This window comes from Microtus pennsylvanicus, chromosome 7 (assembly GCF_037038515.1).
Source record: "Microtus pennsylvanicus isolate mMicPen1 chromosome 7, mMicPen1.hap1, whole genome shotgun sequence".
In the NCBI taxonomy this organism is placed as follows: Eukaryota; Metazoa; Chordata; class Mammalia; order Rodentia; family Cricetidae; genus Microtus; species Microtus pennsylvanicus.
This window is the reverse complement of record NC_134585.1, coordinates 114,556,180-114,572,771: the sequence shown is the minus strand read 5'-3', so window position 1 is coordinate 114,572,771 and position 16,592 is coordinate 114,556,180. Positions and strand designations below refer to the sequence as shown.

Below are 16,592 nucleotides of genomic sequence, written 5' to 3'. Positions count from 1 at the left end.
AAGACCTAAGAGCCACCGGTTCTTTTCAATTCTCAGTAGCTTTCTGTTTGTTTGCTTTATTCCGGCTTTTCATTTGTTTGTTCCCATAGACTGTGGCTTTCCTTAGTAATAGTCAGAGCACCTTGTTATCTCTTGTTATCTTGTAGTATTTAGTGTGTACTTAGCACTTACTATCAATGATAAAATTCTAAGAAAGACAAAGACAAAAGAAATGGACCCGAAGAACAAATGGGGGAACAGAATGCCATAAACACTTGCATTTGGAGGTTATAAGATGATATAATTCAGGTGTGTAGTAGGTGTATTTAAAATATTAATCTGTATTGTTCCTTGTTTTCCATTGCCAATATTTATATTTCATTTCTTTCTTTCCTGGAATCACTTGCTTACTACGCCTTCACGGCCATTCTGAGAGCATTCCTCCAGTGTAACTCTGAGAGCATTCCCTCCAGTGTAACTCTGAGAGAATTCCCTCCAGTGTAACTCTGAGAGAATTCCCTCCAGTGTAACTCTGAGAGAATTCCCTCCAGTGTAACTCTGAGAGCATTCCTCCAGTGTAACTCTGAGAGCATTCCCTCCAGTGTAACTCTGAGAGAATTCCCTCCAGTGTAACTCTGAGAGCATTCCTCCAGTGTAACTCTGAGAGCATTCCCTCCAGTGTAACTCTGAGAGAATTCCCTCCAGTGTAACTCTGAGAGTATTCCCTCCAGTGTAACTCTGAGAGCATTCCCTCCAGTGTAACTCTGAGAGAATTCCCTCCAGTGTAACTCTGAGAGCATTCCCTCCAGTGTAATTCTGAGAGCATTCCCTCCAGTGTAACTCTGAGAGCATTCCCTCCAGTGTAACTCTGAGAGCATTCCCTCCAGTGTAACTCTGAGAGCATTCCCTCCAGTGTAACTCTGAGAGCATTCCCTCCAGAGCAACTCTGAGAGCATTCCCTCCAGTGTAACTGAAGCATTCCCTCCAGTGTAACTCTGAGAGAATTCCCTCCAGTGTAACTCTGAGAGCATTCCCTCCAGTGTAACTCTGAGAGCATTCCCTCCAGTGTAACTCTGAGAGCATTCCCTCCAGTGTAACTGAAGCATTCCCTCCAGTGTAACTCTGAGAGAATTCCCTCCAGTGTAACTCTGAGAGCATTCGCTCCAGTGTAACTCTGAGAGCATTCCCTCCAGTGTAACTCTGAGAGCATTCCCTCCAGTGTAACTCTGAGAGCATTCCCTCCAGTGTAACTCTGAGAGCATTCCCTCCAGTGTAACTGAAGCATTCCCTCCAGTGTAACTCTGAGAGAATTCCCTCCAGTGTAACTCTGAGAGCATTCCCTCCAGTGTAACTCTGAGAGCATTCCCTCCAGTGTAACTCTGAGAGAATTCCCTCCAGTGTAACTCTGAGAGCATTCCCTTCAGTGTAATTCTGAGAGCATTCCCTCCAGTGTAACTCTGAGAGCATTCCCTCCAGTGCAACTCTGAGAGCATTCCCTCCAGTGTAACTCTGAGAGCATTCCCTCCAGTGTAACTCTGAGAGCATTCCCTCCAGTGTAACTCTGAGAGCATTCCCTCCAGTGTAACTCTGAGAGCATTCCCTCCAGTGTAACTGAAGCATTCCCTCCAGTGTAACTCTGAGAGAATTCCCTCCAGTGTAACTCTGAGAGCATTCCCTCCAGTGTAACTCTGAGAGCATTCCCTCCAGTGTAACTCTGAGAGCATTCCCTCCAGTGTAACTCTGAGAGAATTCCCTCCAGTGTAACTCTGAGAGCATTCCCTCCAGTGTAACTCTGAGAGAATTCCCTCCAGTGTAACTGAAGCATTCCCTCCAGTGTAACTCTGAGAGCATTCCCTCCAGTGTAACTCTGAGAGCATTCCCTCCAGTGTAACTCTGAGAGCATTCCCTCCAGTGTAACTGAAGCATTCCCTCCAGTGTAACTCTGAGAGAATTCCCTCCAGTGTAACTCTGAGAGCATTCCCTCCAGTGTAACTCTGAGAGCATTCCCTCCAGTGTAACTCTGAGAGAATTCCCTCCAGTGTAACTCTGAGAGCATTCCCTCCAGTGTAATTCTGAGAGCATTCCCTCCAGTGTAACTCTGAGAGAATTCCCTCCAGTGTAACTGAAGCATTCCCTCCAGTGTAACTGAAGCATTCCCTCCAGTGTAACTCTGAGAGAATTCCCTCCAGTGTAACTCTGAGAGCATTCCCTCCAGTGTAACTCTGAGAGCATTCCCTCCAGTGTAACTCTGAGAGCATTCCCTCCAGTGTAACTCTGAGAGCATTCCCTCCAGTGTAACTCTGAGAGCATTCCCTCCAGTGTAACTCTGAGAGCATTCCCTCCAGTGTAACTCTGAGAGCATTCCCTCCAGTGCAACTCTGAGAGCATTCCCTCCAGTGTAACTCTGAGAGAATTCCCTCCAGTGTAACTCTGAGAGCATTCCCTCCAGTGTAACTCTGAGAGCATTCCCTCCAGTGTAACTCTGAGAGCATTCCTTCCAGTGTAACTCTGAGAGCATTCCCTCCAGTGTAACTCTGAGAGCATTCCCTCCAGTGTAACTCTGAGAGAATTCCCTCCAGTGTAACTCTGAGAGCATTCCCTCCAGTGTAACTCTGAGAGCATTCCCTCCAGTGTAACTCTGAGAGAATTCCCTCCAGTGTAACTCTGAGAGCATTCCCTCCAGTGTAATTCTGAGAGCATTCCCTCCAGTGTAACTCTGAGAGAATTCCCTCCAGTGTAACTGAAGCATTCCCTCCAGTGTAACTGAAGCATTCCCTCCAGTGTAACTCTGAGAGAATTCCCTCCAGTGTAACTCTGAGAGCATTCCCTCCAGTGTAACTCTGAGAGCATTCCCTCCAGTGTAACTCTGAGAGCATTCCCTCCAGTGTAACTCTGAGAGCATTCCCTCCAGTGTAACTCTGAGAGCATTCCCTCCAGTGTAACTCTGAGAGCATTCCCTCCAGTGTAACTCTGAGAGCATTCCCTCCAGTGCAACTCTGAGAGCATTCCCTCCAGTGTAACTCTGAGAGAATTCCCTCCAGTGTAACTCTGAGAGCATTCCCTCCAGTGTAACTCTGAGAGCATTCCCTCCAGTGTAACTCTGAGAGCATTCCCTCCAGTGTAACTCTGAGAGCATTCCCTCCAGTGTAACTCTGAGAGCATTCCCTCCAGTGTAACTCTGAGAGCATTCCCTCCAGTGTAACTGAAGCATTCCCTCCAGTGTAACTCTGAGAGAATTCCCTCCAGTGTAACTCTGAGAGCATTCCCTCCAGTGTAACTCTGAGAGCATTCCCTCCAGTGTAACTCTGAGAGCATTCCCTCCAGTGTAACTCTGAGAGCATTCCCTCCAGTGTAACTCTGAGAGCATTCCCTCCAGTGTAACTCTGAGAGCTTTCCCTCCAGTGTAACTCTGAGAGAATTCCCTCCAGTGTAACTCTGAGAGCATTCCCTCCAGTGTAATTCTGAGAGCATTCCCTCCAGTGTAACTCTGAGAGCATTCCCTCCAGTGTAACTCTGAGAGCATTCCCTCCAGTGTAACTCTGAGAGCATTCCCTCCAGTGTAACTCTGAGAGCATTCCCTCCAGTGTAACTCTGAGAGCATTCCCTCCAGTGTAACTCTGAGAGCATTCCCTCCAGTGTAACTCTGAGAGCATTCCCTCCAGTGTAACTCTGAGAGAATTCCCTCCAGTGTAACTCTGAGAGCATTCCCTCCAGTGTAACTCTGAGAGCATTCCCTGCAGTGTAACTCTGAGAGCATTCCCTCCAGTGTAACTCTGAGAGCATTCCCTCCAGTGTAACTCTGAGAGCATTCCCTCCAGTGTAACTCTGAGAGCATTCCCTCCAGTGTAACTGAAGCATTCCCTCCAGTGTAACTCTGAGAGAATTCCCTCCAGTATAATTCTGAGAGCATTCCCTCCAGTGTAACTCTGAGAGCATTCCCTCCAGTGTAACTCTGAGAGAATTCCCTCCAGTGTAACTTAAGCATTCCCTCCAGTGTAACTCTGAGAGAATTCCCTCCAGTGTAACTCTGAGAGAATTCCCTCCAGTGTAACTCTGAGAGCATTTCCTCCAGTGTAACTCTGAGAGAATTCCCTCCAGTGTAACTCTGAGAGCATTCCCTCCAGTGTAACTCTGAGAGAATTCCCTCCAGTGTAACTCTGAGAGCATTCCCTCCAGTGCAACTCTGAGAGCATTCCCTCCAGTGTAACTCTGAGAGCATTCCCTCCAGTGTAACTGAAGCATTCCCTCCAGTGTAACTCTGAGAGAATTCCCTCCAGTGTAACTCTGAGAGCATTCCCTCCAGTGTAACTCTGAGAGCATTCCCTCCAGTGTAACTCTGAGAGCATTCCCTCCAGTGTAACTCTGAGAGCATTCCCTCCAGTGTAACTCTGAGAGCATTCCCTCCAGTGTAACTGAAGCATTCCCTCCAGTGTAACTCTGAGAGCATTCCCTCCAGTGTAACTCTGAGAGCATTCCCTCCAGTGTAACTCTGAGAGCATTCCCTCCAGTGTAACTCTGAGAGAATTCCCTCCAGTGTAACTCTGAGAGCATTCCCTCCAGTGTAATTCTGAGAGCATTCCCTCCAGTGTAACTCTGAGAGCATTCCCTCCAGTGTAACTCTGAGAGCATTCCCTCCAGTGTAACTCTGAGAGCATTCCCTCCAGTGTAACTCTGAGAGCATTCCCTCCAGTGTAACTCTGAGAGCATTCCCTCCAGTGTAACTCTAGAGCATTCCCTCCAGTGTAACTGAAGCATTCCCTCCAGTGTAACTCTGAGAGAATTCCCTCCATTGTAACTCTGAGAGCATTCCCTCCAGTGTAACGCTGAGAGCATTCCCTCCAGTGTAACTCTGAGAGCATTCCCTCCAGTGTAACTCTGAGAGCATTCCCTCCAGTGTAACTCTGAGAGCATTCCCTCCAGTGTAACTCTGAGAGCATTCCCTCCAGTGTAACTCTGAGAGCATTCCCTCCAGTGTAACTGAAGCATTCCCTCCAGTGTAACTCTGAGAGAATTCCCTCCAGTATAATTCTGAGAGCATTCCCTCCAGTGTAACTCTGAGAGCATTCCCTCCAGTGTAACTCTGAGAGAATTCCCTCCAGTGTAACTCTGAGAGCATTCCCTCCAGTGTAACTCTGAGAGAATTCCCTCCAGTGTAACTCTGAGAGAATTCCCTCCAGTGTAACTCTGAGAGCATTTCCTCCAGTGTAACTCTGAGAGAATTCCCTCCAGTGTAACTCTGAGAGCATTCCCTCCAGTGTAACTCTGAGAGAATTCCCTCCAGTGTAACTCTGAGAGCATTCCCTCCAGTGTAACTCTGAGAGCATTCCCTCCAGTGCAACTCTGAGAGAATTCCCTCCAGTGTAACTCTGAGAGCATTCCCTCCAGTGTAACTCTGAGAGAATTCCCTCCAGTGTAACTCTGAGAGCATTCCCTCCAGTGTAACTCTGAGAGCATTCCCTCCAGTGTAACTCTGAGAGCATTCCCTCCAGTGTAACTCTGAGAGCATTCCCTCCAGTGTAACTGAAGCATTCCCTCCAGTGTAACTCTGAGAGAATTCCCTCCAGTGTAATTCTGAGAGCATTCCCTTCAGTGTAACTCTGAGAGCATTCCCTCCAGTGTAACTCTGAGAGAATTCCCTCCAGTGTAACTTAAGCATTCCCTCCAGTGTAACTCTGAGAGAATTCCCTCCATTGTAACTCTGAGAGAATTCCCTCCAGTGTAACTCTGAGAGCTTTCCCTCCAGTGTAACTCTGAGAGAATTCCCTCCAGTGTAACTCTGAGAGCATTCCCTCCAGTGTAACTCTGAGAGAATTCCCTCCAGTGTAACTCTGAGAGCATTCCCTCCAGTGTAACTCTGAGAGCATTCCCTCCAGTGCAACTCTGAGAGCATTCCCTCCAGTGTAACTGAAGCATTCCCTCCAGTGTAACTCTGAGAGCATTCCCTCCAGTGTAACTCTGAGAGCATTCCCTCCAGTGTAACTGAAGCATTCCCTCCAGTGTAACTCTGAGAGCATTCCCTCCAGTGTAACTCTGAGAGCATTCCCTCCAGTGTAACTCTGAGAGAATTCCCCCCAGTGTAACTCTGAGAGCATTCCCTCCAGTGCAACTCTGAGAGCATTCCCTCCAGTGTAACTCTGAGAGCATTCCCTCCAGTGTAACTCTGAGAGCATTCCCTCCAGTGTAACTCTGAGAGCATTCCCTCCAGTGTAACTGAAACATTCCCTCCAGTGTAACTCTGAGAGAATTCCCTCCAGTGTAACTCTGAGAGCATTCCCTCCAATGTAATTCAGAGAGCATTCCCTCCAGTGTAACTCTGAGAGCATTCCCTCCAGTGTAACTCTGAGAGCATTCCCTCCAGTGTAACTGAAGCATTCCCTCCAGTGTAACTCTGAGAGAATTCCCTCCAGTGTAACTCTGAGAGCATTCCCTCCAGTGTAACTCTGAGAGCATTCCCTCCAGTGTAACTCTGAGAGAATTCCCTCCAGTGTAATTCTGAGAGCATTCCCTCCAGTGCAACTCTGAGAGCATTCCCTCCAGTGTAATTCTGAGAGCATTCCCTCCAGTGTAACTGAAGCATTCCCTCCAGTGTAACTGAAGCATTCCCTCCAGTGTAACTCTGAGAGCATTCCCTCCAGTGTAATTCTGAGAGCATTCCCTCCAGTGCAACTCTGAGAGCATTCCCTCCAGTGTAACTCTGAGAGCATTCCCTCCAGTGTAACTCTGAGAGCATTCCCTCCAGTGCAACTCTGAGAGCATTCCCTCCAGTGTAATTCTGAGAGCATTCCCTCCAGTGCAACTCTGAGAGCATTCCCTCCAGTGTAACTCTGAGAGCATTCCCTCCAGTGTAACTCTGAGAGCATTCCCTCCAGTGTAACTCTGAGAGCATTCCCTCCAGTGTAACTCTGAGAGCATTCCCTCCAGTGTAACTCTGAGAGCATTCCCTCCAGTGTAACTCTGAGAGCATTCCCTCCAGTGTAACTCTGAGAGAATTCCCTCCAGTGTAACTCTGAGAGTATTCCCTCCAGTGTAACTCTGAGAGCATTCCCTCCAGTGTAACTCTGAGAGAATTCCCTCCAGTGTAACTGAAGCATTCCCTCCAGTGTAATTCTGAGAGCATTCCCTCCAGTGTAACTCTGAGAGCATTCCCTCCAGTGTAACTCTGAGAGCATTCCCTCTTGTGCAACTCTGAGAGCATTCCCTCCAGTGTAATTCTGAGAGCATTCCCTCCAGTGTAACTCTGAGAGCATTCCCTCCAGTGCAACTCTGAGAGCATTCCCTCCAGTGTAACTCTGAGAGCATTCCCTCCAGAGCAACTCTGAGAGCATTCCCTCCAGTGTAACTCTGAGAGAATTCCCTCCAGTGCAACTCTGAGAGCATTCCCTCCAGTGTAACTCTGAGAGCATTCCCTCCAGTGTAACTCTGAGAGAATTCCCTCCAGTGTAACTCTGAGAGAATTCCCTCCAGAGCAACTCTGAGAGCATTCCCTCCAGTGTAACTCTGAGAGAATTCCCTCCAGTGCAACTCTGAGAGCATTCCCTCCAGTGCAACTCTGAGAGAATTCCCTCCAGTGTAACTCTGAGAGCATTCCCTCCAGTGTAACTCTGAGAGCATTCCCTCCAGTGTAACTCTGAGAGAATTCCCTCCAGTGCAACTCTGAGAGAATTCCCTCCAGTGTAACTCTGAGAGCATTCCCTCCAGTGTAACTCTGAGAGCATTCCCTCCAGAGCAACTCTGAGAGAATTCCCTCCAGTGCAACTCTGAGAGCATTCCCTCCAGTGCAACTCTGAGAGAATTCCCTCCAGTGTAACTGAAGCATTCCCTCCAGTGTAACTCTGAGAGAATTCCCTCCAGTGTAACTCTGAGAGCATTCCCTCCAGTGTAACTCTGAGAGCATTCCCTCCAGTGTAACTCTGAGAGCATTCCCTCCAGAGCAACTCTGAGAGAATTCCCTCCAGTGCAACTCTGAGAGCATTCCCTCCAGAGCAACTCTGAGAGAATTCCCTCCAGTGCAACTCTGAGAGCATTCCCTCCAGTGCAACTCTGAGAGAATTCCCTCCAGTGTAACTGAAGCATTCCCTCCAGTGTAACTCTGAGAGAATTCCCTCCAGTGTAACTCTGAGAGCATTCCCTCCAGTGTAACTCTGAGAGCATTCCCTCCAGTGTAACTCTGAGAGCATTCCCTCCAGTGTAACTCTGAGAGAATTCCCTCCAGTGTAACTCTGAGAGAATTCCCTCCAGTGTAACTCTGAGAGCATTCCCTCCAGTGTAACTCTGAGAGCATTCCCTCCAGTGTAACTCTGAGAGCTTTCCCTCCAGTGTAACTCTGAGAGCATTCCCTCCAGTGTAACTCTGAGAGAATTCCCTCCAGTGCAACTCTGAGAGCATTCCCTCCAGTGTAACTCTGAGAGAATTCCCTCCAGTGCAACTCTGAGAGAAATCCCTCCAGTGTAACTCTGAGAGCATTCCCTCCAGTGTAACTCTGAGAGCATTCCCTCCAGAGCAACTCTGAGAGAATTCCCTCCAGTGCAACTCTGAGAGCATTCCCTCAAGTTTAACTCTGAGAGCATTCCCTCCAGTGTAACTCTGAGAGCATTCCCTCCAGTGTAATTCTGAGAGCATTCCCTCCAGTGTAACTCTGAGAGCATTCCCTCCAGTGCAACTCTGAGAGAATTCCCTCCAGTGTAACTGAAGCATTCCCTCCAGTGTAACTCTGAGAGCATTCCCTCCAGTGTAACTCTGAGAGCATTCCCTTCAGTGTAACTCTGAGAGCATTCCCTCCAGTGTAACTCTGAGAGCATTCCCTCCAGTGTAACTCTGAGAGCATTCCCTCCAGTGTAATTCTGAGAGCATTCCCTCCAGTGTAACTCTGAGAGCATTCCCTCCACAGCAACTCTGAGAGAATTCCCTCCAGAGCAACTCTGAGAGAACATTCTCATAATGCTACATGTAATGAAGGAAATATTTTAAGGATTCAGTGCATAACAATTTTATAAATATCCCTTATCAGGATAAAAATATTCCCTATTACCATGCAGATATCCATATTTTTCCTTTAATTGGTGATACAGCTGAGTCGTTCCAGCAGCTATTCTGTGGTAGAGGTACCCATATCTACACAGAACTGTGGACACTGTGTCTCTTTGCTTTGCTAATGTCCTGCCTTGGCAGTTATAACTTTGAAATGATTGAGACTTGACTCCTTTCCCTCTAAGTTTTATTATTTGGTTTTGATATACAGGTTATACAATTCTTAATAAGGGCACTGAGGGATATTTTCCAAGTTTATTTCCACTTTTTATTTTTTGAAAGAGTTTGTGGAAGGTTGAGATGTATTTTTCTTTGATGGTTGGTGCAACTTGAAGATAAAGACAGCTACAGCCAAAGAGATGTTTAAGTATTGACCCAAAGTCTGTCATAGTCACTAGACCCTGAAGATTTTCTGTTTCATTTTTATTATTTTTAAATTAGACTTGAAAAGTCGGGCATGGTGGCATTATGCGTATAATCCCAACTCTTGAGAGGTTGAGTCAGGAGGATTGTCTTGAGTTCCTGGGAAGCCTGGTCTATCTATCAAGACCTTGTCTCAAAAAGTTAAAAGACAAATGCATTAATAATAACTATACTTACAAAAATAATTAATAGTCAAATTATATAGAAATATGTAGTGACATCAATATTATAGATGTGGACAATGGAGAAGAAATTTTTAATATGTGATCATAGTAAGGCTTTTGTCAGCTTGAAATACATTGTTGCACATGAAGGATGTTTTGAGTGTGAGTGAACTTTGTATTAGCCAGGAAGCAAAATCTATCTAAAAACACACCCAAAAAAAGGTAAGCAGTTATAAAAGCAGAACAGTTCAAAACTTCATTGTAACAGAAATGAAGGAAGAACTGCTGAGAAAAATGCATAAAATAACAATAGTTAATCTTTGCATGTCAATACTAAATATAAAAAGATCAGATTATCCATTGAAAGGTATGGAGTAGATGGATAGGTGATAAAAGATCACCATTTGTTGCTATAAACATCCCACTTTACTCTTGAGGGCACACAGAGAATTAATGTAAAGGGACAGAAGCATATACTCCATGAAAATGGAATAGAAGACATAAGAGATGTTTATACCTTTATTAGACACTATAGTCATTAAGTGAAAAACTGAAGAGATGAACAACTTCAACTCTATTTCATCTTAACACTGGAAATGCTAACCAGAGCAAACAGGCAAAGGAGAGAAACCAAAGACACCCAAGCTAGACAGGAAAAAGTAATTTATTCTGTTTACAAATGACATAATCTTATAAATAGAAAACCTTAAACGCAAATACATAAGCATGTACACAGTGCACACATATACGCACATACAACACACACACACACACACACATACACACACACACCTGCTCTTAGAGCTACTAATGAATTTAGAGACATTTTAGGATACAAACTACATAGAAGTTAGTTGTGTTTTGATCCACTGGCAAAGAGCACCTAGGAAAGAATATAAGAAAGAATCTATTTTAAATAACATCAATAAGAGTAAATAAATAAGGAGTGAAATATCTATACAGCAAAACTATAAAATCCACATAAGTGGGAAGACATTGTGTGATCCTGGGTTGGAAGAATTAGTTGTCAAAATGTCCATACTACCCTAAGTGACTTACGGATTTATTTTAGTCCTATAGAAATTCTAATGTTGGGGCTTGAGAGGGAGCACAGTTGTGAAGAGCCCTAGCACTTGTGGGAGGCAGGGGGCAAAGTCAGTTCACCCACATGATAGCTGACAACTAGTCATAACCCCATTTCCAGCGGATCCAATGCCCTCTTCCAGCCTTTGTGGGATCCTGCATGCATGTGGTATGTATACATATACTTACACACAAGAAAATTAAACACTGGGTCTGAAAAGGCCTGGGATAAAACCAGACTCGCTGAACATAGTGGACAATGAGGACTACTGAGAACTCAAGAACAATGACAATGGGTTTTTGATCCTACTGCACGTACTGGCTTTGTGGGAGCCTAGGCAGTTTGGATGCTCACCTTACTAGACCTGGATGGAGGTGGGAGGTCCTTGGACTTCCCACAGGGCAGGGAACCCTGATTGCTCTTTGGGCTTTCGAGGGAGGGGGACTTGATTGGGGGAGGGGGAGGGAAATGGGAGGAAGTGGTGGGGAAGAGACAGAAATCTGAAAGAAAGAAAGAAAGAAAGAAAGAAAGAAAGAAAGAAAGAAAGAAAGAAAGAAAGAAAGAAAGAAAGAAAGAGAAAGAGAAAAGAAAGAAAATTAAATGAATAAATATAAAAACATGATGTCATTTTGTATATAAAATATGTCATTTATATAAAATACATGAACAATCTTAAAGTTCATATAAAATGAACACAAGAATTACCTATGTTTTCAGTTCTTTTTAAGCAAATCCTCTATTTAGGCTTTCTAATTCTCCATTAAATTTGGGTAATTTACATTTTCTTTATAACTAATATATAACTATCCATTTAAGCAGAATATACTCATGGTAAGAGGCTGTATAGATGGCTCAGTGGTTAAGAACAGTGCCTGCTCTTCCAGAGATCCTGAGTTCAATTCCCAGTAACCACATGGTGGCTCACAACCATCGGTAATGACATCTGGTGTCTTCTTGAAGAAGACCTGGTCAATTATCCTCATCAACTTAGACCATGAAACCCAATATGAACAAGTTCAAGAGAACCACCATGTATGGGCTTCCCACATGTGCTTCAGCATTACCAGGACATAAATTTTATTCATTTTCATTTCTTTCAATTTCATGCTCACAGTAAATATTCATATATTCATTTTTATGGGTATATAATAATGTCTGTCTTTAAAATAATGAATTTGTGTGTTCTTTCTTTTTTTACAAGCAGAGGATGCACATAGAACCTCATTTTTAAATCTGTGTTCTCAGATGTATCATTCTTAGCTGACTGTAACTTTTAACAATATGGATAAAATGTCCATAGCATATACAGCTACATCAATGCATAATTAGGTTAAGCTAATGAAGGGCACTTTTCCATAACAAGAACTCTTTTGGGTCAACACCTCAGGTACAGGGCAGCTATCCGCAGAAGTCACCAGAAATGAGAGCCTCTAACTGGTGCCCATGTGCCACATCCTTCTGTGCCATTGTGTTCTATGGTTGCATCCTTTCAAATAATAGCCTCAATTTTTAGCTCACCTGACTCTTAAGGATTTTAGTATGAATTAGCAATATTTTATGGATATTAAAAAAAATCCAATCTGTTTGAAAGCCCTTTGATGGGCTCAAAAGTCCATCTCTGCCCCTACCCTGTAACATGAGGGCCTGCTTGTTGGGGTTTCTGTCCTGCCTAGTCCCCCAGCCATTTAGTACCAGAGAAAATCACACAGAGAGTCTATATTAGGTTATAAACTTATTGGCCCATTAACTCAGGCTTCTTGTTAGCTCCTGTAGCTTATATTAATCCATTATTCTTATCTATGTTAGCCACATGGCTCTGTACCTTTCTCAGCAGGATAGGTCACATCTTGCTTCTTCCATGATCTGCACAGGACTGGGGAGTGAGCTTCCTTCTTCCCAGAATACTCTTATTCTCATTGCCCTGCCTCTACTTCCTGTCTGGTTGACCCACCTATACTTCCTGCCTGGCCAATCAGCATTTATTTAAAACATGATTGACAGAATACAGACAATTCTCCCACCCCACCACCCCACCTCCACTATACCATTTCCTGTCCCTCCAGATGCAGGCAGCCAAGCTCCAACCTACAGGGAAAAAGCCCAAGATTGGACCACAAAGTTTCACCAATCCCAGGCCACCTTGGAAAAAGTACCCCTGCCACCCCCAAAAAACCCTATATAAAGCCTGCCTCCTGCTCAGTTCTTTGCTGCTTCTCTCTGGAGCAGAGATAGCCACCCTCTTGTGTCCTTCCCAATACATCTCTTGTGTTATCTTTGTCATGCAATGTGATTTGGGGGCTTTCTTGGCTCCCGACTGCCAGGATACCTTTCCCTCAGAGTTGTAACACTTACCCTGTAAACTTTTATTTTCATTGATAATGTGATTTTATTCTAACTGCTTAATTCTGCAAATATATTTCTGTCTTAGTATTGATCCCTTTCTTTGATAGATGAAATTTTCTTAATTGCTTCTTAGGATGTGCTTTCTAAAAGATGTAGTTTGATTTCTTTTAGAAATTATACATGCTCATTTAAATCATGCATTAATTATTGTGTATGGCGTCTGAAGCTATTAAGTACTAATGCCATTTCATTAAAATGCTAAAAATAGATGCAGTAATTTCACTTCTAACAAGCTTCTTCATTAGAATTCTATGAGACACCATGAAAGGCAACTTATGAAGCATTTAATAGGAGGCTTGCTTATAATCTTAGAGGCTTAGTCATGGCAGGAAGCAGACAGGCCTGACCCTGGGGCTGAGAACTTTACATCCTGATGCACAGGCAACAGAGAGAGAGAGAGAGACTGGGCTTAACATGAACTTTAAAAACCTTAGTGTTCCCCATCCCCAGTAACATACTTCCTCCAACAAGGCCATACTTCCTCATCTTTCTCAAACAATTCCACTCCTGATGACTAAGCATTCAAATATATGAGCCTATGTGGACCATTCTTATTCAAACCACCACAACCTCCTGTTTTGAGTTTGTCTAAAAATGTCCTTTCCACTTGCAAAGTGATAGCTTTTAATTACAAGAAGCCCAGCTCTTTTCATTGATAATTTAAACTATAACCTAAATTACCTTGACCCTTATGTTGGTATTCAATGCTGGCACCTTTACTTTGTAAAATGTAACTAGAATACATTTGGGAGTAATTAATTCACCAAATATCTATGGGTGATAAAGTCCCTGAAGCATTGTTTGCTTATCCTCCTCTGAATACTAATCTGGCTTTGTTGAGCCTATATTCCTTGTTGCCAAACACTAGTAGGAGTTCTGGTTTTTCTTAATTATGTGTGTGCATGTTCATCTAAATGAATGGGGGAGGGTGTTAACCAGGATACATGCATTTGTATGCCTGTGCATGTGGAGGCCAGAGGGCAACCAGGGCTATCATTCATTAGGCACCATGCCTCAGGTACCACGCACCCGGTGTTTGTTAGTTCATTGGTTGTTTGGTTGGTCAGTTTGTTGAGACTGGGTCTTTCACTGGCCTGTGTCTCCATGATTGCATTAACTGGTTGTTGGGACACCCAATGATCACCTCCCTCTGCCTCTCCCCAGGTACACCTCTCTGCTGGGATTACAAGAGTCTCTGTCTCCACACCTGACTTGTTTGCAGCAGTTCTAGGGATCAAACTCAAACTCTGGTCCTCACACTGGCTTAGCATGTTCTTTACTAACTGAGCTGTCTCTCAGCACTCAAAAACTTCACTTCTTAATCTGAAAAATTCATTGAATGGTACTAAATATAAGAATGAAATTAACTTACAAGTTAAAAGGTTCAGTCTACTTGATGATTAAGAATAAAATTTAGACGTATGAGGGTAGAAACAGAAAGACTTATTAGAGGGTATTGTAGCAATCCTAAGAAGACATGATAGTGAGTGAAGCCAGAAAAATGACAGGGAAGAAGGAAAGGAAATGTATCTTATTTCATAAACTTAATCTTCTTTAGGATAATTTATAATCATTTTAATTTGCTAACAGATTGAAAGAAGAATATGAGAAAATAACGATCATTTCAAGATTTTACTTATTCAACTGATAATGTAAAGTAACCATCAGTTAAAAAACCAGCTTGTATGTGGCAACCTGGGTAGACTGTAAAGCATTTCCTTGGAAACAGAGAGAGTTGGAAATGTCTGGTACCTTCTAAATGAAGGTGTCAAGTACTATAATTCATAACCCACAATTCCCATCATATGTCTTTAGAAATAATCAAAGGTCTACAAAGTGGTTCATCAGCCAAAGGCAGTTGACATCAAGTCTGATGGCTGATTTGACTTGATTTGATTCCCTAGGACCCATGTGATAGACAAAGAGCACTGATTCCCACAAGCTGTCCTCTGACCTCCTCATGTGGACCATGTCATAAACATACTCTGCACATGCACACACAGACACAGAGAAAAGAAAAGGAACAATAATCAAAACTTCGGTGTATTTCATTCATCCTTCTCTATTTCTCCAAATGTTAAGCCTTACTTTCATGTAATCTCAAAATAATATTTACTGTCAAACCTGATATTTCAATTAACTTCCTTGTGGGGGCATACGTTAGACATCTATTTAGATTTAGTAGTATTTAATTTGAAAATACTATAATCAGTACAAGTAGTTTGAATAGATTTGCAGACAATAATGACTCACTCTTAGTAAGCAGCAGCTTCTTGGGGGAGCACGAATGTGCAAGCAGCTTAGGGCATTCATTTTACAAGGTAGATGCCCCCAAGACCCATAAGCTTTATAGCAAGATGAAGGGGTTTTCTTTAATGATGTGACTATAGTGGCTGGTGATCAATTAAAAGAGGCTGACTGTACTGTATGACGTTCCAGTAATCTGCATTGACAGTGATTACTTCCTCAACTGTCACTGACTCTCTTGGTGTTGATCAAGGTCATTAGTCATTGGTGCTGGAGGCATGGCTGAGTCCACACTGCCCTTCCAGATGGGTAGAGTTCTGCTTCTAGCACCCATGTCAAGAGGCTCCCCACCTCCTGTAACTCCAACTCCAAAAGATCTGATGTTCTCTTTGTCCTCAAAGGGCACCCTGCATCGACAGAACCACACACACACACACACACACACACACACACACAAATTAAATTAAAATGACCCCTTTCCAAGAAGTCTTTAGTTCTTCACTTGAATGGAAAAACCTTGTTGTCTTCACATCTTTAACCATGAAGAGAAGTGGGCATTTTTCAGAAGCTCAGCAAAGGGGCTGGAGAGATGGCTCAGTGGTTAAGAGCACTGGCTGCTCTTCCAGAGGTCCTGAGTTCAATTCCCAGCAGCCACGTGGTAGCTCACAGCCATCTGTAATGAGATCTGGTGCCTTCTGGCGTGCGGGCATACATGAAGGCAGAATATTGTATACATAAGAAGCTCGGCAAAGCTCTGAACCTGACCTCTTTGCCACTTGGGCAATTCAGAATCATTGCATGTTTGAAGAGTTTGTTCAGGCTTTAATAAGGACTCTCCCTTCCCATCTTCTCATCTTTGTTTAATCTAGGAATTATTTAGAACTCATTGCAAACTCTATTCAAGACTGGATCACAGAGGAAGAAGCAAAGTATCAGGAAGCCAAGATGGCTGAAGAAGTCAACAGGACCAAGATTGAGCTAGAACTGAAAACTTCGGCTGCCAAAACTTCTTCTAGCAAAGTTCTTGCTCTCAAAAAATCTAAAAGTAAGTAACCAGTGCATTCGTTCATAAAATTAGGCCCCAAGGCATTCTCTCCTATCTGAATGTCAAGCCTGAATTTTCCAGGTTAAAAAAGGGTTGCCCCCAAATGCCTGTGAGTCCTTACTTTCTCTAATCAATGGAGCAGCTGCATCCTAGGTGTGATGGCCTGTGTCTGAGCCAGACACAGGCATGTTTGTCACAGTCCTGTCTTCTGCAAACTCTG

General features: G+C 43.8%; 1 protein-coding gene across 1 annotated transcript in view; it reads left to right on the top strand.

Moving 5' to 3' along the window:
• Spag17 (sperm associated antigen 17) overlaps positions 1-16,592 on the top strand; it is a 221,586-nt gene that overhangs the window by 121,339 nt on the left and 83,655 nt on the right. The window contains exon 19 of the mRNA XM_075979181.1: positions 16,197-16,376. Within this exon, the coding sequence (XP_075835296.1) occupies positions 16,197-16,376 (180 nt within the window). The remainder of the gene's footprint in view (positions 1-16,196; positions 16,377-16,592) is intronic.